The sequence below is a fragment of the Bufo bufo genome, chromosome 1 (genome assembly GCF_905171765.1).
Source record: "Bufo bufo chromosome 1, aBufBuf1.1, whole genome shotgun sequence".
NCBI classification, from domain to species: Eukaryota; Metazoa; Chordata; class Amphibia; order Anura; family Bufonidae; genus Bufo; species Bufo bufo.
This window is the reverse complement of record NC_053389.1, coordinates 292191690-292216176: the sequence shown is the minus strand read 5'-3', so window position 1 is coordinate 292216176 and position 24487 is coordinate 292191690. Positions and strand designations below refer to the sequence as shown.

Below are 24487 nucleotides of genomic sequence, written 5' to 3'. Positions count from 1 at the left end.
ATTACATGCAAAGAGATATTTCAAGCCTTTATTTGTTAGAATTTGGATGATTATGGCTTACAGCTTATGAAACCCCAGTCACTCTGCACTCTGATGCAAATTCTTCCCGCCCTTCTCCCCCTCCCCCAGTCGCCTGCTGAGCCACTGCCTTAACCCTTCATGGCCACCCACCATTCTTAGGCTGGCACCTGATTATCTGGGCCCTTCCCCTAAGTACACTGTACATGAGTGGAGGATTTAACCCCTTACTGCCTCTTGTCATTGAGGCCGGCTTCCTAGTTTTATAAAAAATAAATAAATAATAATATAGGACATATCCGTCCATACGGGTCCCCCTCCTCAGCCACACTCGCATAATTCCCAATACCGCCTCCGGGCCGTTTGGTTGATTCTCCACATGCGCATTCCAGTGACTGACCCCTCCAGGATCCAATCCGTCCTCTGGAGCCGTTTGGTGAAGAATTTCCTCCTGGGCAATCCAGTGAGGGACCGCTGCAGGATCCCAATCCGTCCTCCGGGGCCGTTTCGTTGATGATTCTCCACCTGCAAAATCCAGTGACGGACCACCGCAGGGTTGGTTGATCATTCTCCACCTGCGCAACTCAGTGAAGGATCTCTGCAGGATCCCAATCTGTCCTACGGGGCCGTTTGGTTGATAAATTCTCCACCTGCGCCATACAGTGGAGGACCTCTGGGATTCCCAATCCACCCTCCTGGTCGTTGGGTTAATAATTCCACCTGCGCAATCCAGTGGGGTCCGCTCAAATCTCTTTGGTTGATAATGCTCCACCTTCGCAATCCAGTGGAGAGACTTCTGGGAGTTTCCGTTCCACCCTCGGGTGGTTTGGTTGATAAGTCCCCGCCTGCGCAGTCCACAACTGCCAGGGGTGAGATTCTGAAGGGTAGCTCTACGTGCAAGCGAACCGCAGCAGGACAATTTTCTCCTCGAATATTTCCGCTCTCCTACTCTTCCTCCCTAAAAATCATGCTCAGACACACCCTCCCTCACTGGGGCGGGTCCGTCCAGAAAGAGGGGAGAATCTCTGATTCGGATCCTGATATGAGTCCGAAGCAATCTTCCAGAGATTGCGTCTAGGTGGCCAGCAGTACTGTCATATGCATTACCCACTTCCTTTGGTGGTGTAACTGCACTACTTCAACATACAGTGCCTGCTTTATACATAGTCCACCTATGGCAGGGGACAAAGTACAATAACTTGGGGTTCGGGACCTGCCATATGCAGATCCATCGGTGGCGCTTTGACATTGTCACTGGTTACTTTATGTGCTGTATGCATTACCCCCTTAGGTGCACTATTGCACTCCACGGGGTACAGGACTCTCCATATGCGCTAGTTCGCTGTGGGTATTCGCCCCCCTTCTTAGGTGGGGTATGCTCCCTACCACTGACCAGTATTTGCCGTATGCTCACACCTTCCTTAGGTAGCTAATTACTCTACCATTGAATACGGTTCCAACTGTCCACTATCCTTCCATAGGCAGAGTGTTGCACATCACTGTGCTTTCGTCGCATTTCCCCCTTCCGCTAGTGATCCACTAGCGGGGAGTAACTAAACATCTTCTACGGCTCTAGGTGCCTTCGCTTATTTCCAAGAGGGCGTGGCTGCAGTTGGTTTTCGCAGGCGCCCGACACTCTTACCCTAGTGTTATATGGGTGCCACCAGTGGATACGGTGGCTATTCATCGTTACATTTTTCTTTTGGTGCTGGTTTCGCACCTGATTATGACATCCTCGGTCTTCAAGGGGGTTCCTAGCATCACTTGTGGGTCTTACCCCCCCCCCCCCCCCCCCCCCAATCTCCATGGGCCTCTGTTGCTCCGGTCGGTCCTAATATTGATACGTAATACATGTCGCTAATGTTCGAGTTCATGGTCGCTGCGGTGGGGCATCCCCCTCTGGTAGGGGTCCTACCCTGGAGCTAGCTTGGCAGTTGCGCCTGTTCAGCGCCCTTGCAGGTAGAATTTTTAGGGTTAGCTCCACGTAACTGGGGCAGTGTGGCATGTGGTTTCTACGGATAGTATCGGGCCTCTCCCTCAGTTTTTGCGTTGCCGGAGCAAGCGCTGGCTACCACTGTGGTAGCGGTATTATTTTCCCTACATGCTTGGGTTCTTACTGCACAGCCCCTCGCTAGGCGGTGGACTCTTTAGCACCGGATCGGTGGCTTCTACGGGTGTTCCCTGCTCTGCTGGGATATGGGGCTTTGATTGCAGTGTGACTTCCCTTGCCTGGCTTCCTTCTCGGGCGGAGTTCTTTTGGCACGGCCGCTTGATCTTTGGCTACTTCTGTATAGCGTCGGTCTCTTATAGGGTAGGGGCTTAGACCTAGCCTATTGCTTCTCCTGTCTTTCCCCCTCTGGCTCATGGTTCATTGTCACCCCGTATGCCTTGGTAGTTCATACGTTACTACCTTCCCTCACCTGCATTGCATGGGGTATTCGTTTGGTGCCTTTCCATTGCAGACACGATCTGGTCCTAACTGGTAGGATGTGCCGCCCTCCACATTCTTCCTTCTACAGGGACTCTTCCATTGGTCCGGGTGTGCTAACGGTATCTGCACAAGGGCTTCTGCCTTCTCTCCAGAGCCAGAGTTCGGGAAGCATCCGCCATGGAGGTCCTGATTCTCCTTGGCGGAAGTTTCTTCCCCTCCTTCTCAGGGTTCTATGGAAGGTCTGGATGGAGGACATTCAGACATATCCTAGTCGCTCCGAAACTGACTCGTCGTGCGTGATACGCCGACCTCGTTCTCCTGGAGACGTCCCTTGGTCACTGCCACTCAGACGTCCTTCTTTCAAGGGGTTCAGTCTTACATGACCTTTTCAATGACGGCGTGGCTATTGAGACCGCCGTTCTAACGTGGAGAGGGTTTTTCGGCGGATACCTTCCTCACTATGATTCAGGACAGGAAGTCTGCATCGCCAGTATCTATTCTGGGACCTGCTGGTCCTTCTGAGGCTTCTCTGAAGCAAAGATGTCCCCCTCACTTTGGGGTTTTCTCTCCCCTTTCTACTTTAAGGGTTGGACCTTTTTTGTTTAGCCCTTGTTCCTTGATGGGTCAGGTGTTGGCGCTTCAGTCTTCGGCAGCCTTCCAGGTTCCCTGGTGCCCGTGGGAGTTTTCTTTCAAGGAGCGGCACATATGGTTCCTCTGTATCGTCCTTACAGCCTTGGGATCTGAATATGGTTTTCTCGGCATTCCTTCTCCCGAAGGTAGTCTCTGACTTCCATAGCACTTCCTTTCCTTCGCGCCCTACGGAAAGGAGTTACATTATGGACGTTGTCAGTGCTCTACACATTATTAGCAGCCTCCAGTCCCTCTCTGCGTACGGACCCCCTTTTTCTCTCAGGAGGGTCATCGCTGGGGATTGGTGGCCCCCAAAGGGCGATTCCACGTTGGATTCGGTCTGGCAGTGCTGCAGCTTACTGCGCTCTGAGCGGGGTTCCACCCTTGGGTGTCACTGCTCACTCCCCCAAAGTGGTGGGCGCTTCTTGGGCTAGGAGGAATCGCGCTTTGGCTGCACAGTAATGTAAGGTGGCTCCGGTCCTCCTTGCACATGTTCGCAAGAAGTTGCCAGGTGCATACTTATGCATCGATGGTCGCTGCGTGAGCCGCGTGGTCTTGCAGGCGACCGTTCTTAGTTGACTGCATGGGCGCCTGCTTCATGGGTCTGTGGTTTTTCCTTCCCTGTTGGACTGCTCTTGGACGTCCCATGGTGTGCCCCAATGAATATGTGTGAGAAAACGAGATTTTGTAAAACTTGCCAGTAAAATCTTTCTCGCTCTTCATTGGGGGACACAGCACCCACCCAGTATTGTTGTTTGGCCACAGTTGTGGCTGTTGCTGGTTAGAACCTTGTTTGGTTCTTGGCATTGTTGCTGTTCCACATGGTTTCGTTGGTTTACTTGCTTCTCCTACTGCTTCTCACAAACTGAAGCTCTCTCTCCAGGCTGGAGGGGGTATAGCTGCCAGGGGAGGAGCTAACAGCTTTATCTAGTGTCAACGCCTCCTAGAGGACATAGCTATACCCATGGTCTCTGTGTCCCCCAATGAAGAGCGAGAAAGAGATTTTACTGGCAAGTTTTACAAAATCTCGTTTTTTAGAGTTTCACCTGCATATTCAGCTAGTAGCTTAGTATAGCATCTGTAGCTCTGTGCAATAATTATGTACTCGGCTTCAGTTATTATTAGTTCTTAAATGTACTCGTCGTTGGTGCCAATTGTATTTTGCATGTATTCAGCACTATATATTCAGCTAGAAGCGAAGTAGAGTATCTGCAGCTCCATGTAATATCCATGCACTCAACCTTAATACTTTAGTTCTTGCATGTACTCAGCTCTATATATCTAGTTGGATATACCACTTTGGGTTTCTATCTTCTGTTGCCCTGGTGGAGTGCCTGATATACACTGCTCAAAAAAATAAAAGGAACACTTAAACAACACACTGTAACTCCAAGTCAATCACACTTCTGTGAAATCAAACTGTCCACTTAGGAAGCAACACTGAGTGACAATCAATTTCACATGCTGTTGTGCAAATGGGATAGACAACAGGTGGAAATTATAGGCAATTAGCAAGACACCCCCAATAAAGGAGTGGTTCTGCAGGTGGTGACCACAGACCACTTCTCAGTTCCTATGCTTCCTGGCTGATGTTTTGGTCACTTTTGAATGCTGGCGGTGCTTTCACTCTAGTGGTAGCATGAGACGGAGTCTACAACCCACACAAGTGGCTCAGGTAGTGCAGCTTATCCAGGATGGCACATCAATGCGAGCTGTGGCAAGAAGGTTTGCGGTGTCTGTCAGCGTAGTGTCCAGAGCATGGAGGCGCTACCAGGAGACAGGCCAGTACATCAGGAGACGCGGAGGAGGCTGTAGGAGGACAACAACCCAGCAGCAGGCCGCTACCTCCGCCTTTGTGCAAGGAGGAACAGGAGGAGCACTGCCAGAGCCCTGCAAAATGACCTCCAGCAGGCCACAAATGTGCATGTCTGCTCAAACGGTCAGAAACAGACTCCATGAGGGTGATATGAGGGCCTGACGTCCACAGGTGGGGGTTGTGCTTACAGCTGAACACTGTGCAGGACGTTTGGCATTTGCCAGAGAACACCAAGATTAGCAAATTCGCCACTGGCACCCTGTGCTCTTCACAGATGAAAGCAGGTTCACACTGAGCACATGTGACAGACGTGACAGAGTCTGGAGACGCCGTGGAGAACGTTCTGCTGCCTGCAACATCCTCCAGCATGACCTGTTTGGCATTGGGTCAGTAATGGTGTGGGGTGGCATTTCTTTGGAGGGCCGCACAGCCGTGAATCCAATTGAGCACATCTGGGACATCATGTCTCGCTCTATCCACCAACGTCACGTTGCACCACAGACTGTCCAGGAGTTGGCAGATGCTTTAGTCCAGGTCTGGGAGGAGATCCCTCAGGAGACCGTCCGCCACCTCATCAGGAGCATGCACAGGCGTTGTAGGGAGGTCATACAGGCACGTGGAGGCCACACACACTACTGAGCCTCATTTTGATTTATTTTAAAGACATTACATCAAAGTTGAATCAGCCTGTAGTGTGTTTTTCCACTTTGATTTTGAGTGTGACTCAAAATCCAGACCTCCATGGGTTGAAAAATTTTATTTCCATTTTTTTTATTTTTGTGTGATTTTGTTGTCAGCACATTCAACTATGTAAAGAACAAAGTATTTCAGAAGAATATTTAATTAACTCAGATCTAGGATGTGTTATTTTTGTGTTCCCTTTTATTTTTTTGAGCAGTGTATTTAGCCCGTTACATTCATTTGGGGCTTCTATAAATTGCTGCCCTGGTAGAGTGCTATATTTCTCGCCCATTCCATTAGGGGACACAGACCATGGGTATAGCTTAGGCCATTACTGGGAGGAGACACTATGCAAATAAGAAAAACAGCTCCTCCTCCACTGGCTATACCCCCATGCTCCAACAAGAAGACCTCCGTTTTAGCTTAGTGTCGGATAAGGAGGTGACGCTCCTGCAGGGTTGTCCCTGCAGTTTTTTTCTACTCCTGTTTGTTTTTTTCTTAACAGAGGACGCAGGGTCGCATGGTGTGTCCCTGGTCTCTCAGTGGAGCGAGCACCGGGGTCTAATGGACGTCCCCGGCTACCTCCCTTTCCCCCCAGAAGATAAGTGGATCCGGGCTCGACCTGCAGCGCCGGTGGCCTACCAGATCCAGGGTCACCTACTCCTGCCCTCTATCCAGATCACTGCCACTCCTTGTGCCAGCTGACTGCAGAGGTGAACCCTGCTGGTCTGGAACAGAAGGTGAAGGCTGCAGGACACAGATAAGTACATACGGCTCTCCTGCAATCCCCCCTCCGGGCTCCCTGTGTGTCACGGTTTCTTAGGGCTTGCCTGTAGATCAGGGAGGACCTTCTGGGTTGAGAGGGAGGAGGGATTCCTTCTTGGGGCAGTGGCTATTCCTCTTTTTACTCCGCAGCGCCATGCTGCTGCACCGCTCAGTTATCCCCCGTTCGGCTCGGAGGGCCCGTTAACCCCTGCAACTCTGGCGGCGGACGCCATTTTCGGAGCTGGGGTCTGCCTTTTCATATTTCCCGACCTGTATGGTCTGCTGCTTGCCACGATCGGTCACAGGCTCCTGTGACTCTTGCCTTGCCTCAGAACAGGATCATCATCTTCTATCCTCCCTCTATCCTCCCTCTATCCTCATCATCCCGCCGCAGACTTGGCCTTTATGAAACGCATGGCGGCCACGGATCCTGTGGTTAGCACCGCTCCACCTCCCGGTGCCCCCCACAGAGGACGCTCGACCGTTAAGAGGCAGCGTACGCAGCCGCATCCGTCCTCGGATGACTCTGCTTCTCCCCCTCACTGGAGGCACGTTCAGGCTCTCCCCCTCGCAGGGACTACAGGTCTGAAGGGTAAAGGTCCAGCTCGGACGAGGACACGGAGCTGGAACCTTTTGCCTAAGCTCTCCACCATGGTGGCAGACTTGGTCACGGCGGTTCGTGACACCTTTGTCATCCAGGGGGAACCACCCTCCACCAGTATCCAGGAATTCCCCCTTTTCCATTCCAGGAAACCAGAGGCAGTCTCATTCCCCATTCATGGCGAGTTTGCCAAGGTCCTTTCTAAGGCCTGGGAGCGCCCTAATCACCGTTTTTTCTGCCACTAGGCGCATGGATACTCTTTATCCTTTCCCGGCAGAAAACGTGCAGCAGTGCTCTTCCCCTCCTAAGGTCGACCCGCCAGTGGCCAGATTGGCTAAGAACATGGCATTACCTGTCCTGGACGTATCCTCCCTACACGACTCTGTTGACAGGCGTTTGGACTCTCTTTCCAAAGCCATCTTCACTTTGGCAGGCACAGGCCTGCGGCCCGCGTTCGCCTCGGCCTGGGTAGCCAGGGCGCTTTCGGTGTGGTTGCAGCGCCACCATCAAGACCTCGCGGAGAAGGATGCCTCTGCAGACACCTTGAACTTCGTCTTCCAGGTGTCTCAGGCGACAAAATTCCTCTGTGAGGCCTCATTGGACGTTAGCACTCTCTTTGCGCGTGTTTCGGCCCTCTCGGTCTTGCAGCGCAGGGAGGTCTGGTTGAAGGTCTGGGACTCCGACGCTTTCTTCAAGCATTCCCTCACTAGCCTCCCCTTTGCGGGCTCCAGGCTCTTCGGGGCTAAGCTGGACGAGATTATCTCGGACGCTACTGGGGGCAAGAGCACCTACCTGCCCTAATCTAGATGCAAGTGTGCTTTCAGAGCTCGGCTCTCTGGCCCTAGAAACCAGTCCTTTTCGGCGCTTCTCTTCCTCCGGGTCTGCGACAGCCCCCTCCTCCGGCGGCTCTCGGGATCCCCGCAAGAAGCTTTCCTTTAAGCCCCAACCTTCCTGGTGCCTGCAGGCACAATTCCAGGGGAGTTCTGCCCACCCCGCAGCTCCCAAGCAGTCCTCCGCCTGAAGGGGTGCCCCCACCGCTTGCGGTGGGGGGGCGTCTGCTCTCCTCCTTTCAGCAAGTCTGGAGAGCTCACGTTCAAGACGCCTGGGCCCTGGAAATTGTGACTTCCGGTTACAAAATAGAAACGTTCCAGAGGCCTGGAAACAAATTCTTTCTCGTCTTCGGGGGATCCGGCCCGAGCCTCGGCCCTTTTTCAAGCGGTCTCTTCCCTTCTGGACCATGGAGTAGTTGTCACAGTTCCTCTGGAGGAACAAGGCGCAGGGTTCTACTCAAATCTCTTTGTAGTACCGAAGAAGGTGGGATCAGTGCGTCCGGTCCTAGACCTGAAGCTATTAAACAAGTCCCTGCGGTTGCGGAGGTTCTGGATGGAATCCCTCCTCTCCGTTATTGCTTCTCTTCTTCCAGGGGAGTTCCTCGCGTCGGTGGACATACGGGACGCCTATCTGCATGTCCCTATCGCAGAATCTCACCACAGATTCCTGCGCTTCGCTATTGGCGGCCGTCATTATCAGTTCGTTGCCCTTCCCTTTGGGCTGGCGACAGCCCCTCGGGTATTTACAAAGATCTTGGCGCGGTTAATGGCGCTTCTCCGTACCAGGGGCATATCTCTGTTGCCCTACCTGGACGACATACTGATAAAGGCTCCCTCCGGTCCCCAGGCCGAAGACAGCGTCAGGATCACTGTTCAGACTCTGCAACAGTTTGGCTGGCTGATCAACTTCCCGAAGTCCTCTCTCCAACCTTCCCAGAGGGTGACCTTCCTGGGGATGATTATGGACACCACTGCAGCCCGGGTATTCCTTCGGGATTACAAGTCCTCTCGGATACGGGAGTCAGTGTCTCGCCTTCTGCACTCCCCGTGTCTCTCCATCAGGGAGTGCATGCAGGTTCTGGGGTTTATGGTGGCCTCCAAGGCAGTCCCCTTTGCCCAGTTTCACACTCTGCCTCTGCAGCAGGCGATCCTGTCCTTCTGGAACAGGACGTCGCGGGGTCTGGACTCTCAGATCAGCCTACCTCCTCGGGTTCGCATGGAACTCCCGTGGTGGCTGTCCCCTCAATCTGACTTCGGGGAGATCCTTCCTTCCAATCTCCTGGACAGTTGTCACCACCGACGCCAGTCTCCTGGGTTGGGGTGGCGTTCTCCGGGCACGGATGGTTCAGGGGGTGTGGTCAGAGGCGGAAGCCCGCCTTCCGATCAACATACTCGAGCTCAGAGCAATTTTCCTCTGTCTCATTAGACCCCTCTCCTAGCGGGTCTCCCGGTAAGGGTCCAGTCGGACAATGCCACAGCCGTGGCCTACATCAATCATCGGGGCGGGACCCGCAGCCGGACGGTGATGCAGGAGGTGAAAAGGAGGTTACAATACGGTCTGCAGTGTACATCCCAGGGGTCGAAAACTGGACGGCAGACTTTCTCAGTCGCAACAGGGTGGATCCAGGAGAGTGGTCTCTGCATCCGGACGTATTCGAGGACATCTGTCTCCGTTGGGGCCGCCCGGACGTGCACTTGATGGCGTCCAGGCTCAACAACAAGGTTCCCACGTTCCTGGCTCGAGCTCGGGATCCGGAGGCGTACGGGGTTGACGCTCTGGTGTCTCCGTGACAAGACTTCGCACTCCTCTATGTCTTCCCACCACTGCCGCTACTCCCAAAGGTTCTTCGCAGGGTCGCGGCAGAAGGAATCCCGACCATCTGGTTCTTGGAGGTCACTCGGATGATGGCAGACGTTCCGTGGCCTCTTCCTCTCAGGGAGGACCTGCTGTCTCAAGGACCGCTCTTCCACCAGAATTTACAGCCACTTCGTTTAACGGCGTGGCTGTTGAGACCACTATCTTGAAGAGGAGGGGCTTCTCTGACTCCGTCGTGAAGACCATGATCAAAGCCAGGAAACCAGCTTCCTCCCGGATATGTTATCGTACCTGGGGGGGCTTTTCTTGCCTTTTGCGAGAAGATAGGCGTTTTTCCCCTTAGTTTCTCCGTTCCGGTGGTCCTCTCCTTTCTCCAGTCGGGCCTTGAGATGGGAATGTCCCTAAGCTCTCTAAAGGGTCAGGTCTCCTCTCTCGCCATTTTCTTTCAGCGGTCTCTGGCTCTGCTCGGTCGCTTCCTACAGGGGGTGGCGCATTCGGTTCCTCCGTATGTCCCTCCCCTGCCCCCATGGGATCTGAACCTGGTTCTGTCTTCCCTCCAGGCGGCTCCTTTTGAGCCCCTGAGGGAAATTTCCCTGAGTCTTCTCACCTGCAAGGTGGTCTTTTTGGTGGCCATCACCTCTATCAGGAGGGTATCGGAGCTGGCCGCCCTTTCCTCTAAGGAGCCCTTTTTAGTCTTCCACAAGCATAAGGTGGTACTGCGCCCAGTCCCTTCTTTTTTGCCCAAGGTGGTCTTCGCCTTCCACCTTAAAGGGCTTCTGTCACCCCACTAAAGTCTTTTTTTTTGCTACTTATAATCCCTATACTGCGAAATATAAATATATAATGCTATTACTCATTTTAGTTCAGTAGTTAATTAAAAAAAAACAGACTTTTATAATATGCAAATTACCTGTCTTCCAGCAAGTAGGGCGGCTACTTGCTAGTAGCAGCCGCATCCTCCTTTCATAAAGACGGCCCCTCATCATGTTGATTGACAGGGCCAGCGAACTCTCTCGTCCTCTGGCTGGCCCTGTCTGCATTAAAAATCTGGCGCCTGCGCCGTACCTGTCTTCAGTAGGCGCAGGCACACTGAGAGGACGACGCTCGCTCGGCCGCTCCATCCTCAATGCGCCTGCGCCAATGACGTCACATCTACACCCGGCGCAGGTGCACTGAGGAAGGAGCGGCTGAGCGAGCGTCCTCCTCTCAGTGCGCCGACTGAAGACGGGTACGGCGCAGGCGCCAGATTTTGAATGCAGACAGTGCCAGCCAGAGGACGAGCGAGTTCGCTGGCCCTGTCAATCAACATGATGTTTTTCTTAAAGATTTTTTTGGTCTCCTACTGCTTTTGCATGCACGGAGGTCCTCCTGTTGGAGCTTGGGGGTATAGCCAGTGGAGGAGGAGCTGTTTTTCTTATTTGCATAGTGTCTCCTCCTAGTAATGGCCTAAGCTATACCCATTGTCTGTGTCCCCCAATGGAAAAGACGAGAAAAAGATTTTACAGGTGAGTTTCACAAAAAATCTCCTTTTAGGGCTTTTTGGTATCTTTGATGTACTCCGCTTTCCTATATAGACTGATATAAGTGCTTTGGGCCCGTTTCCCAATATTACATCTGTGACATAAATGTTGCTCTGATTTTTATATACCCCATGTATTTTTTCCGGATCACTTTCCATCGTGCCTCTTTCTCCCTATCGTTGTATTTATATTATATATTTATATTTTAGAGTTCTAGTCCCATCGATCCTTTTTTTTGGTTAGGATTAGCACAATATAAGCCGGCGATGTCACTGTAAGAAATTGAGTCTGGATTAAAAACGTTAAAACCTGCTTTTACTTTAAGCTACATTCACGGCATCCCAAATTCTAACAACAATATCTTCCCATGTACAGAAGATAATGCTGTATTTTTTGTACAATTTGAAAGCTACTTATCCAGAGATATTAGCAGTTAGCCTCACACACCATACCCAGCCATCCCCCATTTATTTATAGAAATCCAAATGATGTGTATTTCTGATGACTGTTGTATCACGTACAAGATAGCTGTCGGTCACAACACATCCACATTCACTATGATTAGTTGTTACATAGTTTCATGAAATCACAGGTTACCGTATATCCCTGGCCTATGGCCACACTAGTCAGCTGTTTACTGCAAAGTTATAAACCATCACTTCAAAACCACACTGATTCACGATGTACGGTAGATGAAATCAGCCCTTAGCGATGACCTTTAACTTGCACTAATTTAAAAATGTTTTTTTATATTTTTTTTTATATTGATCACCTGGGTCATCACTATCAGATTGGCGGGGGCCAACTACTGGCACCCCAGCTGATTAGCTGTTTGAAGACACTGCAGTTCTCATGTGAGCACTGCCTTCTCTTGATTGTTTACCTGCTCACCGTCGCAACTGCAGCAGTGAGCAGGTTTAATTACAGCTAAGCTGTCACATTCACTTCTATGGGACGGCCCCGGCTTCAAGTGAATAGGAAGGAGCCGTCTCATTGAAGTTAATGGTACAGTGGAGTAATACCTAAACCTGCTCAGGATAGAACCCATGTATTTACAATGGCCATGACCTCCATCATCTGCAACAACGTGCACACCATAGAGGCACCTGCATAATATGGCATCCGATGGAGCATACAACATTCTCATGTTTTTTTTGTTTGCCTGACTCATGCAGAATTAAATAGAAGAAAAGTGATATCTGAAAAATAAAGAAATGCAGTAGAGCCCCATAAGTCTATGGGTGCACTTTTACATCCCATACAACAAGATGTTGTATCTAACCACACATCTTGGATTTTGAAGTTACATTTTATGTAGATTTGAACTTGTTTAACATGTCTTACTCCCTTATTTTGGACTAAACCAGTATACAGTCAGGTCCATACATATTGGGACATCGACACAATTCTAAGATTTTTGGCTCTATACACCACCACAATGGATTTGAAATGAAACGAACAAGATGTGCTTTAACTGCAGACTTTCAGCTTTAATTTGAGGTTATTTACATCCAAATCGGGTGAACGGTGTAGGAATTACAACAGTTTGCATATGTGCCTCCCACTTGTTAAGGGACCAAAAGTAATGGGACAGAATAATAATCATAGATCAAACTTTCACTTTTTAATACTTGGTTGCAAATCCTTTGCAGTCAATTACCGCCTGAAGTCTGGAACGCATTTAGAATTTTGTCGATGCTCCAATATTTATGGACCTGACTGTATATGAACTTTTTTTTTTTTTTGATAATCTCTCCTGATCTAACGAAGACGCTAACCCCAGCGACTTTTCAGGTGAAAGCCATCACACCATCACCCAAGACCTCAGCAGCAAAGTTGAAAGCCACAAAGAAGAATGCCATAACCAAAGCTGCACCTGTGGCCCCAGCCTCCCAGAGCGGCAGTGCAGTAGGAAAACCGCCTGCTAAGACAATGGTAGATGAGACCAGTGAGGACTCGGACAGTGATGAAGAGGTACCTTTTGTGACCTGCTACATAATAATTTTTTTATTTATTTTTTGCCACAAGGAATTGACTGACATAATCTACAAAATAGCAAAGTCAAATCAGTATTGCTAGTTATTAAAGGAAGTGGTACAATTTTTGTGCTATTCAACGTGTACCTTTTGTGTAATCCTTAGGAGAATTGAGTGCACATGTTAAGTCGCTTTTTGTTGAAGTTATGAAAATTGCTAAGTTTCCATCACTTCCATTAAATTAACACTTGCAGCCCCTTTTTGATTTAAGGAGAATCAGTCACATTAAAAATGCAGTGCAATTTGAAAGCAACATGTTATAGAACAGGAGGAGCTGAGCAGATTGATATATAGATTGATAGATATGTAGGAACCAGCCTTGTGGACCCACTGACTCGAATGGATCCTCAATTTGCAAGATACAGCAAAAGATAGGACATGATCCAGGGAGTTATTCTGATTGGAGTCGGGAGGATTTTTTATTTATTTTTATTTTTTTTTCCTCCCCTAAAGTGGGAAAATTGGCTTCTACCTTAGTTTATTTTTATTTATTTTTTGCCTTCCTCTGGATCGACTTGCAAGATAAAAGGCTGAACTGGATGGGCAGATGTCTTTTCTTGTTTTTATCAGCCTTATAAACTGTTACTATGTGCTATGTTTTGCGGTGAGGAGCCGTGGACCTGAAAGCCCAGAGAAGCACTTCCGAGTATTTTCATGAGCTTCCAATCCGTGCCTCCACACCCCAAAAGATAGGACATGTCCTATCATTTGCTGTATCTTGCTGTTCCAGTCAATGGGTTCACTCCGCAGCATGGAGTTTACACAGCCAGTGCCTATGTATTATGGACACACCATTTGCAGCTTGCAAAAACACTCTTCCAGGACGTCTGCCTGGCCCACGTCTCCGACGCTTGGGTACTCGAAATTGTATCAGGATACGCGATCGAGTATTCATCCCTCCCCCCAGACAGGTTCTTTCAATCCCGTCCTCCACGGGACCCCAAGCAGGCGGCCGCCTTCTCCCCGGCAGAGAGGTTCAAGGGGTTCTACTCAAACATTTTTGTGGTCCCCAAAAAGGAGGGCTCTGTGCGCCCAATCCTGGACCTCAAGCTGCTGAACAGATTCCTCTGTCTCCAGCGGTTTCAGATGGAGTCCCTTCGTTTCGTAATTGCTTCTCTGGAACGGGGGGGGGGGGGATTCCTTTCGGCCGTGGATATTCAGGATGCATACTTCCACGTCCCCATTGCGCGGAGTCATCAGCGCTTCCTTAGGTTTGCAATTGGAGACTATCATTACCAGTTTGTCGCCCTCCCGTATTCACAAAAATTCTGGCCCCTCCTCTCACCTTGTTCCGTTCCAGAGGCATCTTCCTTATGCCTTATCTGGACGACCTCCTCATCAAGGCTTCCTCCTTCGCTCAAGCGTCAAGCAGCGTACATTTCACGCTGGAAGCCCTTGCAGGTTTCGGGTGGCTGGTCAATCTGCAGAAGTCATCCCTGACTCCCTCAAGACAACTGGTCTTTCTGGGTATGCTTCTAGACACGGAAGAGGCACAAGTTCACCTTCCTCTGGACAAGCGGCTAGCCTTACACCGCTCAGTGAGAGTGCTTCTCGACTGCAGCCTTTCGTCCATTCGCCTCTGCATGAGGACATTAGGGAAGATGGTCGCCTGCTTCGAGGCGATTCCCTTTGCCCAGTTCCACTCTCACGTTCCAGAGAGCGATTCTGTCCTCCTGGGACAAATCGTCCGAGAGTCTGGACTATCCCATCCGCCTCTCTCCTCAAGTGAGGTCATCCCTTTGTTGGTGGCTGTCGGTTCCAGTTCTGGGAAGGTCCTTCCTTCCAATATCCTGGATGGTTGTTACCACTGATGCCAGTGTTCCCTCCCAGGACAGTCCAAGGCACATGGTCTCGGTCTGAGTCCAAGCTTCCGATCAATGTCCTGGAACTCGGGGCGATTCTTTTATTCCTTCAACACTGGACCCACCTCCTTAAGGGTCGCCTGGTCAGAGTCCAGTCTGACAACGCCACGGCGGTGGCGTACATCAACCACCAGGGGGGAACACGCAGTTTCAACGTGATGCAGGAATATGGCAAGATCTTACGGTGGGCGGAGGCCCACGTACTGGCAATTTCAGTGATCTACATCCCGGGTGTGGAGAACTGGACTGCGGACGCCCTCAGCAGGACAATAGATCCGGGCGAGTGGTCCCTTCACCCGGAGGTATTTGAGGCAATCTGTCTGCGTTGGGGCCGCCTTAATGGCCTCAAGACTTAATCGGAAGCTTCCCACCTTCCTCTCCCGAGCAAGAGATCCTGAAGCTTGCGGCGTGGACGCCCTGATCTCCTCTTACCAGGGGTTCTCCCTCCTTTTATGTGTTCCCCCCACTCCTCCTACCCAGAGTTCTACGGAAAATCAGGATAAAGAGCATTCCGACGATCCCCGTCGCTCGTAGTACGCCGACCTCTTTCTCCTTCTAGGAGACGTCCCTTGGTCACTGCCACTCAGACTACCTTCTTTCACAGGGACCGGTCTTCAATCAGCATTTAAGGTCTCTTCGTTTGATGGCGTGGCCATTGAAACCGCCATTCTAACTCGAAGAGGTTTTTCGGCGGATGTCATCCGCACTATGATTCAGGCCAGGAAGCCTGCATCGTCCAGGATCTATTACAGGACCTGGAGATCCTTCCTGGGTTTCTGTGAAAGCTGAAACATTCCTCCTCTTAGTTTTTCTCTCCCCACGGTCCTGTCCTTTCTTTAATCAGGGTTGGACCTTGGTTCTTTGAAGGGTCAGATGTCGGCGCTTTCCATCCTTTTCCAGCGCCCTCTGGCCCCCCTGGGGCCTGTAAGGACTTTTCTTCAGGGAGTGGCACATACAGTTCCTCCTTTACCGTTATTCATAAGGATAAAGCGGTTCTCCGGCGCGTTCTTTCTTTTCTTCCGAAGGTGGTCACTGACTTCCATATCAACGATGAAATTGTCCTTCCCTCACTTTGTCCCTCTCCTTCACACCCTAAGGAAAAGGAGTTGCACCATTTGGATGTTGTCAGAGCTCTGAAGATCTATTTAGCAGCCTTCGGTCCCTTCCGCCGTACGGACTCCCTCTTTGTCATTCCGGAGGGTTCTCGCAAGGGTATGGCAGCCTCCAAGGTGGCAATCGCACGTTGGATTCGGGCTGCAATTGTGGAGGCTTACCGTGCCCGGGGCAGGGTTCCGCCCTTAGGTGTCACGGCTCACTCCACCAGAGCGGTGGGCTGCTTGGTCCTCCTTACACACATTCACAAAATTTTACCAGGTGCATACTTGTGCATCGGCGGACGCTGCCTTGGGCCGCATGGTCTTGCAGGCGGCAGTTTCTTAGATGCCTGCCGGGACGCTTGCTTCCATGGGTCTGTGTTTTTTGTTTTTTTTTCCCTCCCTGTGGACTGCTTTTGGACATCCCACGGTTCCTGTGTCCCCCAATGAAGAGCGAGAGAGATTTTACTAGTAAGTTTTACAAAAATCTTTTTTTTTTGCATGAGATTTCCTTCCTACCCTCGGAGACTGCTTTAGGATGTCCCATGGTGCTGTGTCCGCCGATGACATTAACGTAAAAGTTGGATTTTTGTACTTACCGTAAAATCCATTTCTTGTTCAATTCATTGGGGGGGACACATCCCACCCTTTTTGTTTTCATTTCTTTTTCTGTCACTGAGCTGCTGTTCTTCCTTCCTGGGTCCTGGACATGTTGGTTCTTTGCTTTTGTTTCTCTCTCCTACTGCTATTGGTACAAACTGATTAGCCTAGTGTCTGTGGAGAGGTTATAGCCCACCTGGGCAGAGTCTACCTTTTTCATATCTAGTGTCGCCTCTTAGTGGTAGCTGGGCGGATATACCCTATGGTGCTGTGTCTCCCAATGAATTGAACTACAAACGGATTTTACAGTAAGTACAAAAATCCAATTATTTAAATCCCTGCTGTTTCTCTGCTTGAGGAGTTCAGTGGGTAGTTCTATTCAGTGACTGATGGGATTTCCTCCATGAACATACTCGCTGAGTAGGGCCACCCACTGGACTCCTAAGCCCAGAAATAAGCTGGCGTTTAAATGAATAGATTTAGTTTAAAAAAAAACAAAAAAAACTTTTCTTGTAAAACTGTAATATCAATCTGCTCAGCATCTCCTGCTCAAATCGGGACTTCATTTTTTATGTAAGTGGTTCCCTTTAAAGGGAATCTGTCACCACCTGTATGATGCCCTTTCTGAGAGCCGTATAATGTAGTGACAAACATGCTGATCTCAGCATTGTGTGGGTTATACATGCCTTTCGTGTAGTTTGTGAGAAATTTTAGACTTTTCTTTCTTCACTTATATCTTGCTGTGAGGAAGGAGCACATGCTCGGGAGTCCTTGGTATTCATGCACTGCAGGCAGGACCACCCTCCCTCCAACTGCTGATTGATCAATTTCTCCCTATTACTGTGCATAAGAATGCTTCCTCAAAGGGCGATGCAAGCACTGCAACTAATAGTGCAAATTGCCCAAACTACACAACATGCACATGTAACAGATACAACTGTGAAAGCAACATGTCTATCAGTGCATCATGCATCCCTCTCTGAGGTTGTGCCAGATTCCCTTTAAATGGTAACTGTCATATTTTTATTTTATTTGCTAGTTTATTAGAGCTAGGCATGTATACCGGAGTTAGTCTGTCAATGATTGTCAAAAGATCTGTAATTACGTTATAATAACAGCTTTCATTAATGTCCTCTGTCCCTTTCCACTGCTCCCTTTAAAAGACAGTTTCTATGGCTTGTCTGTCTCTGGCTAAGAAGACAGGAAGATGGAGGGGCGGTCCTTCACACTGCATGCCTGCATTAGGCTTCAGAGTGAGGAGGCGTGTCTCTCAGTAATCCAATATGATTGGCTGGCAGGGAGCTGCTGGCTACAGCAAGTGTGTATGGGAAGTGAGGGAAAGCAGTTTTGGCCTAAGAACTGGCAGAGGAGCCATCTTGAGAAGGTCCTCATATTGTGTTTAAACAGCCGTAGCTAAGGGAAAAACTCAAGGAAAACTGTGGTATGTGAAGAAACTAAAGACTGCTTTATGCATAATGCTGCTGCAGCAGTAACATATGCTCAAAAAAATTTTTGGGGGGAAAACATGAGTTACCCTTTTAAAGAATAAGGGCTTCTTAAACAGGCAAATGAGACGCTATATATTAATGGGTGGTGCTGAAGCCTGAGGGGTTTCCAACAGCCAGACTCCCACTGATTAGGGTATTATATTATCTATTGACTTGCCTTAGGTGTCTGATTATTTATATAAATCTCAATTTATTTGCAGTTGGTGCCATTGACTCCCATCCCTACAGCTCCAAGTAGTGTTCAGGCATCAAAGCAAAAGTTGCAAATGCAGCCCACTGTGCCAAAGCCTAGCTCAGATGAGAGTTCAACAAGTAGCGAGACAGAAAGTGAAGAGGAACCCGTAAGACAGGTATAGGATATTGATGATGATGCAAACACATTCGGCAGAGCTATTAGCTTGTATGCACAGTCTTGCATGACTGCAACCCCTGCAGAAGTGGTTAGCCATGTTCGCTCTGTAGGGTTGGGACATGTCACAAGACTGAAGTGCAGTTTACAGTCAATTATCGCGACATCTTCTCTTGATTCTGGGCAATTGGAATGTAATTAACCAGTGTGCATGAAGATGAAAGACAAATCAATTCTATCTTGCTGTCATAAAAAGCATTGCATTCGTCTTGATACATCCTCATTTTCTTGTTTTCCGACACCTTTACTAATGAATCATTTTTACGTTGTCCTGTTGGATCAGAAGATGCCATTGGCAGAAGTTGCAGCTTCACAAGACAAAGTAGACCCACCAGTGACTGTGTCACAGAGCAAACCAGCAAAGAGCGACTGTAATGACGCAAGTGCAGATACAGTCGTTGCTGTTGTGTCCGAGAAAAGTGCTTCCCTAGGGAAAACCCAGAGCCCTGCCAAGGCAGAAGTGTCTGAGACCAGTGATTCCTCAGACAGTGAGAAGGAACCAGAGGTAACGGTGCTCTGTGTGTTGCTTAAAAACAACAACTTTAACCTAGCAGCCATAGGAGGGATGGGGACAATTTCCCACCGTTGTAGATGCTGCAACTAATTTTCTGCATTATGTAGTTTTAAGTTAATCTGCCCAGTGTTCCTCTCAGAAAGCAGCAGTACTCGAGTAACTGCAGCTGTTGTAGATATTTCTACAGATAAAAAATTCAGTTATTGGAACAGTGGAGGAGTTTAAGCATGCATGGGATAGGCATAAGGCCATCCTTCATATAAGATAGGGCCAGGGGCTATCCATAGTATTTAGTATATTGGGCAGACTGGATGGGCCAAATGGTTCTTATCTGCCGACACATTCTATGTTTCTATGTCACCATATGTTTTTTCTAACTTTTTTTTTTTCCGTTCCAGAACCAGAAGACAACTGCATCACCAAAGAAGAGTGTGACCCCTGCGACTCAGGCAAAGGTTTCTAGTGCTCACGCTTCCAAGCCGAGCACAGTTGTACCAGCAGCAGCTGAGGGGTCAGAGAGCAGTGACTCCTCTGACAGTGAGTCGGAGGCGCCCAAGGTAAAATTGTGTCAAATAATTTATGTAGTCTCGGTTGCCAAGTGGCCTCTATGCGTTGTTTAGCTTGTTATTGGCAGTGCGGACTGGCCATAGACCCTACAGGGAAATTTCTCAGTGGGCCGATGTCTAGAGGGCTGTCTCACAGCTGCCGGCTGGGTACAAAATGGTCTGATTAATCATCATTAATGTAGGAGCATCAGGTACCTATGCACCTGACCAACAGCCATGGGTGCCCTTCTGAATTCAGCTGTAGCACCATCCTCAGGACAGTCATACAGTTAAATACTGTGGTGAGGGTGACTGTGCACGGTGGTATTTGGTTCTCCTGGGGTGGTAATTCGTGCTGCTCTATGGCATTGATGGCTCTGCCTACTTCTGCTGTCCCTATCTACTTGTGTTGACCCACCATTTTGTAAATTTAGACCCATCTACAATATGGGGCCACTTTTAGTTTTTTCTTTAGTTTTTTTGTTTAAGTTCCCAGTCCATTCCTGGTTACTGGTGGTTGATTTTAGGAAGTATAAGTGGACCATAGAAATGATGGGTTTTCTATTTCTGAGATTTGCAGACTGTCTTATGACTGTTTTTTCTAACTTTTTTTTTTCCGTTGCAGAACCAGAAGACAACTGCATCGCCAAAGAAGAGTGTGACCCCTGCGACTCAGGCAAAGGTTTCTAGTGCTCAGGCTTCCAAGCAGAGCACAGTTGTACCAGCAGCAGCTGAGGGGTCAGAGAGCAGTGACTCCTCTGACAGTGAGTCGGAGGCGCCCAAGGTAAAATTGTGTCAAATAACTTATGTAGTTCCCAGTCCATTCCTGGTTACTGGTGGTTGATTTTAGGAAGTATAAGTGGACCATAGAAATGATGGGTTTTCTATTTCTCTGAGATTTTCAGACTGTCTTATGACTATATAGTTAGAGACCACCTGTATTCCAGCATCTAACCTAAGTATCTGTCAGCGACTTATCTCCCTCCATAGAAAGAACATGGCCATTCATATGAGAAGAGTCCACGATATTAACGCTATACAATCTCCACTTTCTGCCTAATCTGTACGTATGTGATTCTTTTGAACAGAAAGCTGCCAACAATTTCCCAAAGGTAATTGTGAGGACACCGGTCCCAAGTACAAAACGGCCTGTAGCGACTTCACATTTAGCAAAGGCCAGAACCCCTCTGCCTGCCCCTGCAGATGACACTTCTGAAACGGAAGACTCTGATCATGAAGAGAAGCCGGCGGCCAAGGTACTAACAGTTGACAAACAGATGCAGCAATGCCTGAACTATGGACCTGTTCAGCATCCCTATATTTCACAAAGTATGACCATTTATCCTTAAACCTTACATTGTACCAGAAAACTGAGTCGGCTTCAACCTTTAAATTAGGGCTGAACAATATGGGAATTTTGTGCGATTGCGATTAGGGCCCTAAAAATTGCGATAACGATATGTGATGTGATATTTTAAGGGAATTGTGCCAGAGGTCTATTTGCTTGGATTTTCCCATATGAGCCGCTGACGCGGCTGGGTATGACATAGTTATGGGGGATCTGCGGATGGCGCACTGTTATGGGGGATCTGCGGATGGCGCACTGTTATGGGGGATCTGCGGATGGCTCGCTGTTATGGGGGATCTGCGGATGGCTCGCTGTTATGGGGGATCTGCGGGTGGCGCGCTGTTATGGGGGATCTGCGGATGGAGCACTGTTATGGGGGATCTGCGGATGGCGCACTGTTATGGGGGATCTTCGGATGGCGCACTGTTATGGGGGATCTGCGGATGGCGCACTGTTATGGGGGATCTTCGGATGGCGCACTGTTATGGGGGATCTGCGGATGGCGCACTGTTATGGGGGATCTGCGGATGGCGCACTGTTATGGGGATCTGCGGATGGCGCACTGTTATGGGGGATCTGCGGATGGCGCACTGTTATGGGGGATCTGCGGAGGACGCACTGTTATGGGGGATCTGCGGAGGACGCACTGTTATGGGGGATCTGCGGAGGACGCACTGTTATGGGGGATCTGCGGAGGACGCACTGTTATGGGGGATCTGCGGAGGACGCACTGTTATGGGGGATCTGCGGAGGGCGCACTGTTATGGGGGATCTGCGGAGGGCGCACTGTTATGGGGGATCTGCGGAGGACGCACTGTTATGGGGGATCTGCGGAGGACGCACTGTTATGGGGGATCTGCGGAGGACGCACTGTTATGGGGGATCTGCGGAGGACGCACTGTTATGGGGGATCTGCGGAGGACGCACTGTTATGGGGGATCTGCGGAGGACGCACTGTTATGAGGGATCTGCGGAGGACGCACTGTTATGGGGGATCTGCGGAGGACGCACTGTTATGGGGGAATCTGCGGAGGACGCTGTTATGTGGGGGGAATCTGCGGAGGACGCTGTTATGTGGGGGGATCTGTGCTATGACACACATATAGCATCTTATGCTGGTCCCCCTCATGGCGCTGTGTCTCCTCATGTGTCCTAAACTGCGCACATAACTGGCTTTGCGTGTAAGGTATTTTACTACTGTCTGAAACAAGCTCTCTCCTATTGATAAAATGGCCAGCCTCTGTACTCGCTTTCACGATGAATGCACGGTAGCAAGCGGGCCGGCTGCACTTAGTCACGCTCCTCCCACTTAATTCAGGAAGCAGGAGCGTGACTAAGTGACGTCAGTCACGCGCAGGCCGGCCCGCTTGCTGCAGTGCATTCATCGTGAAAGTGAGTACAGAGGCTGGCCATTTTATCAATAGGAGAAAGCTTGTTTCAGACAATAGTAAAATACTTTACACACAAAGCCAGTTATGTGCGCGGGGCCCCTTCATATATAATCGCTAATCGCAGCGTTTTCGGGTCGGCCATATCGCATTTGGCGATTATCGCGATTCGATTATTTTTTCAATATATCGTGCAGCCCTACTTTAAATCTGAAACCGCCGTCCTTGAGTGCATCTACTGGAAAGACCAGAACCCAACTGCAAAGAGCAGCGCTTGCGACTGACAGCTCAGAAACAGAGGACTCTGATAGTGAGGAGGAGCCAGAGGCCAAGGTGGTAACCATACGCAGTCTAATAACTGCTTAATCCATTTAACTTCTTAATCACTATTAAAGGGGTTGTCCCACAAAGGGCGTCAATAACCTGTAAACATTGCTGAACTTGTCTTTTCCTGTAAGCCTAATTGAATGGAGCGTTGCATGCGTAACCACCACCCGAAACTCCTCCTCACTGCAGCCTTGCAGTCTAGTGATTGGTGGAGCCCCCAGCAATCCTGTGGATAGATGATAAATGTTCATTGTGGTACAACCCTTTAGATATATGCTGCAGCGATGGTATATACCCTGCTTCTCTAGAACAGTGACCGTATAATCATTTGAATTTCCCCAGAAAACTGCAAGTCAGCTTTCAGCATCCAGTTTGAAAACACCGTCCACCAGTGCAAAACAACCCGTGACGCCATCTCACCCAGCGAATGCAGTTGCTGGAAAGTCAAGATACTTACAGAAGACGACAGTTGCAGATGATTCTTCAGAAACAGAAGACTCTGATAGCGAGGAGGATGAAGGGGCAAAGGTATTGGCAATGTAGTTTGATTTTGTCAAAGGGTGTCGACTCTGCTGCAGATCCTACATTAAAGGGTTGCCTGGGATATGACAACCCCTTTAATGTTTCAGAGCTCCCTGTTTGACACACATCTGAATTTGATGTGTTCAGTATAACTTCAATTTGACCTCTGATAAGTATTTATTCCTCTGTGTGGTATTTCTTTAACTAGAAAACTGGCAGTAAACTTCCAGCATCAAGTGTGAAGACACCACCCACAGGGCGCAAACAGCCTGTAACATTGGCTGCACATACAACTCCACTGCCTGCAGATGACAGCTCGGAAACGGAGGATTCAGATAGCGATGAATCGCTTCCCAAGGTATTGATAACTAACTGCACATTCAACTTTATGAAAAGATTTACTGTCCTATAGTGCACCTTCTCCTCCCCGGCTTAGATTTTATCAATATACAGTTTCTAGTAAGCATGTAAATCGCAAATTAACTGAACCATGTACAGTCTAATGTCAGAGCAGAAACTAGCCCAGGGATCAGGCGTTCTGAAACTACAACTCCCAGAGTACTCTATTCACTTCCATGGGAGGTAGAAAAACAGCCGAGCATGCTGGGTGTTGTATTTGCACAGCAGCTGGAGTGCTAAAGGTTGCTGATCCCTGCACTAGACATTGAACGCTGATTTTTCAGGGGGAAGCAGCAGTAAGGAGGTTATCTGGGATTTTAATATTGATGACCTATCCTCAGGATAGGTCCTCAATATCAGATTGGCGGGGGGGCGGCACCCCCGCCGATCAGCTGTATGAGGAAACGGCGCACGCATTGTGCACGTGCCGTCTCCCGTCTCTATTCCTGCTTTGCTGATATATATGTCTATGGGACAGCAGCAGCGGACCGGAAAAGAGAATAGAGATGGCACGTGCACACTGAGAGCGCCGTCTCCTCAAGCAGGTGATTGGAGGGGGTCCACTGATCCGATATTGATGATCTGTCCTGAGGATAGGTCTTAAATATAAAAAGTCCAGACAACCCCTTTAAGAGATTCAGTTACAGCTACAAAGAAATGGCAAAACTTATCTACATTGAAAATACTTTCTTATTTTGTACAGATCATGAGTTTCCTCTCCATTCATATCTGAGACAAAATTCATAATCTTCCTGGTTTCTTGTTACCAGAGAGCAGTGCGTTGGGTGAGCTGAGCTGATGAAGTACAGCAAGCTGTTAGGTGATGT

General features: G+C 49.3%; 1 protein-coding gene across 6 annotated transcripts in view; it reads left to right on the top strand.

The window, feature by feature from the left end:
• The window catches only part of TCOF1 (treacle ribosome biogenesis factor 1), a 137009-nt gene that overhangs the window by 63058 nt on the left and 49464 nt on the right, over positions 1 to 24487 (top strand). For 2 of the 6 annotated variants that reach the window (XM_040440591.1, XM_040440575.1), the window contains exons 9-16: positions 12879 to 13082; positions 18409 to 18558; positions 18901 to 19122; positions 19530 to 19688; positions 20302 to 20460; positions 20765 to 20932; positions 23082 to 23267; positions 23470 to 23619. In XM_040440591.1, the coding sequence (XP_040296525.1) occupies positions 12879 to 13082; positions 18409 to 18558; positions 18901 to 19122; positions 19530 to 19688; positions 20302 to 20460; positions 20765 to 20932; positions 23082 to 23267; positions 23470 to 23619 (1398 nt within the window). The remainder of the gene's footprint in view (positions 1 to 12878; positions 13083 to 18408; positions 18559 to 18900; positions 19123 to 19529; positions 19689 to 20301; positions 20461 to 20764; positions 20933 to 23081; positions 23268 to 23469; positions 23620 to 24487) is intronic. The other 4 variants (XM_040440584.1, XM_040440606.1, XM_040440598.1 and 1 more) reach the window with 4 other exon arrangements.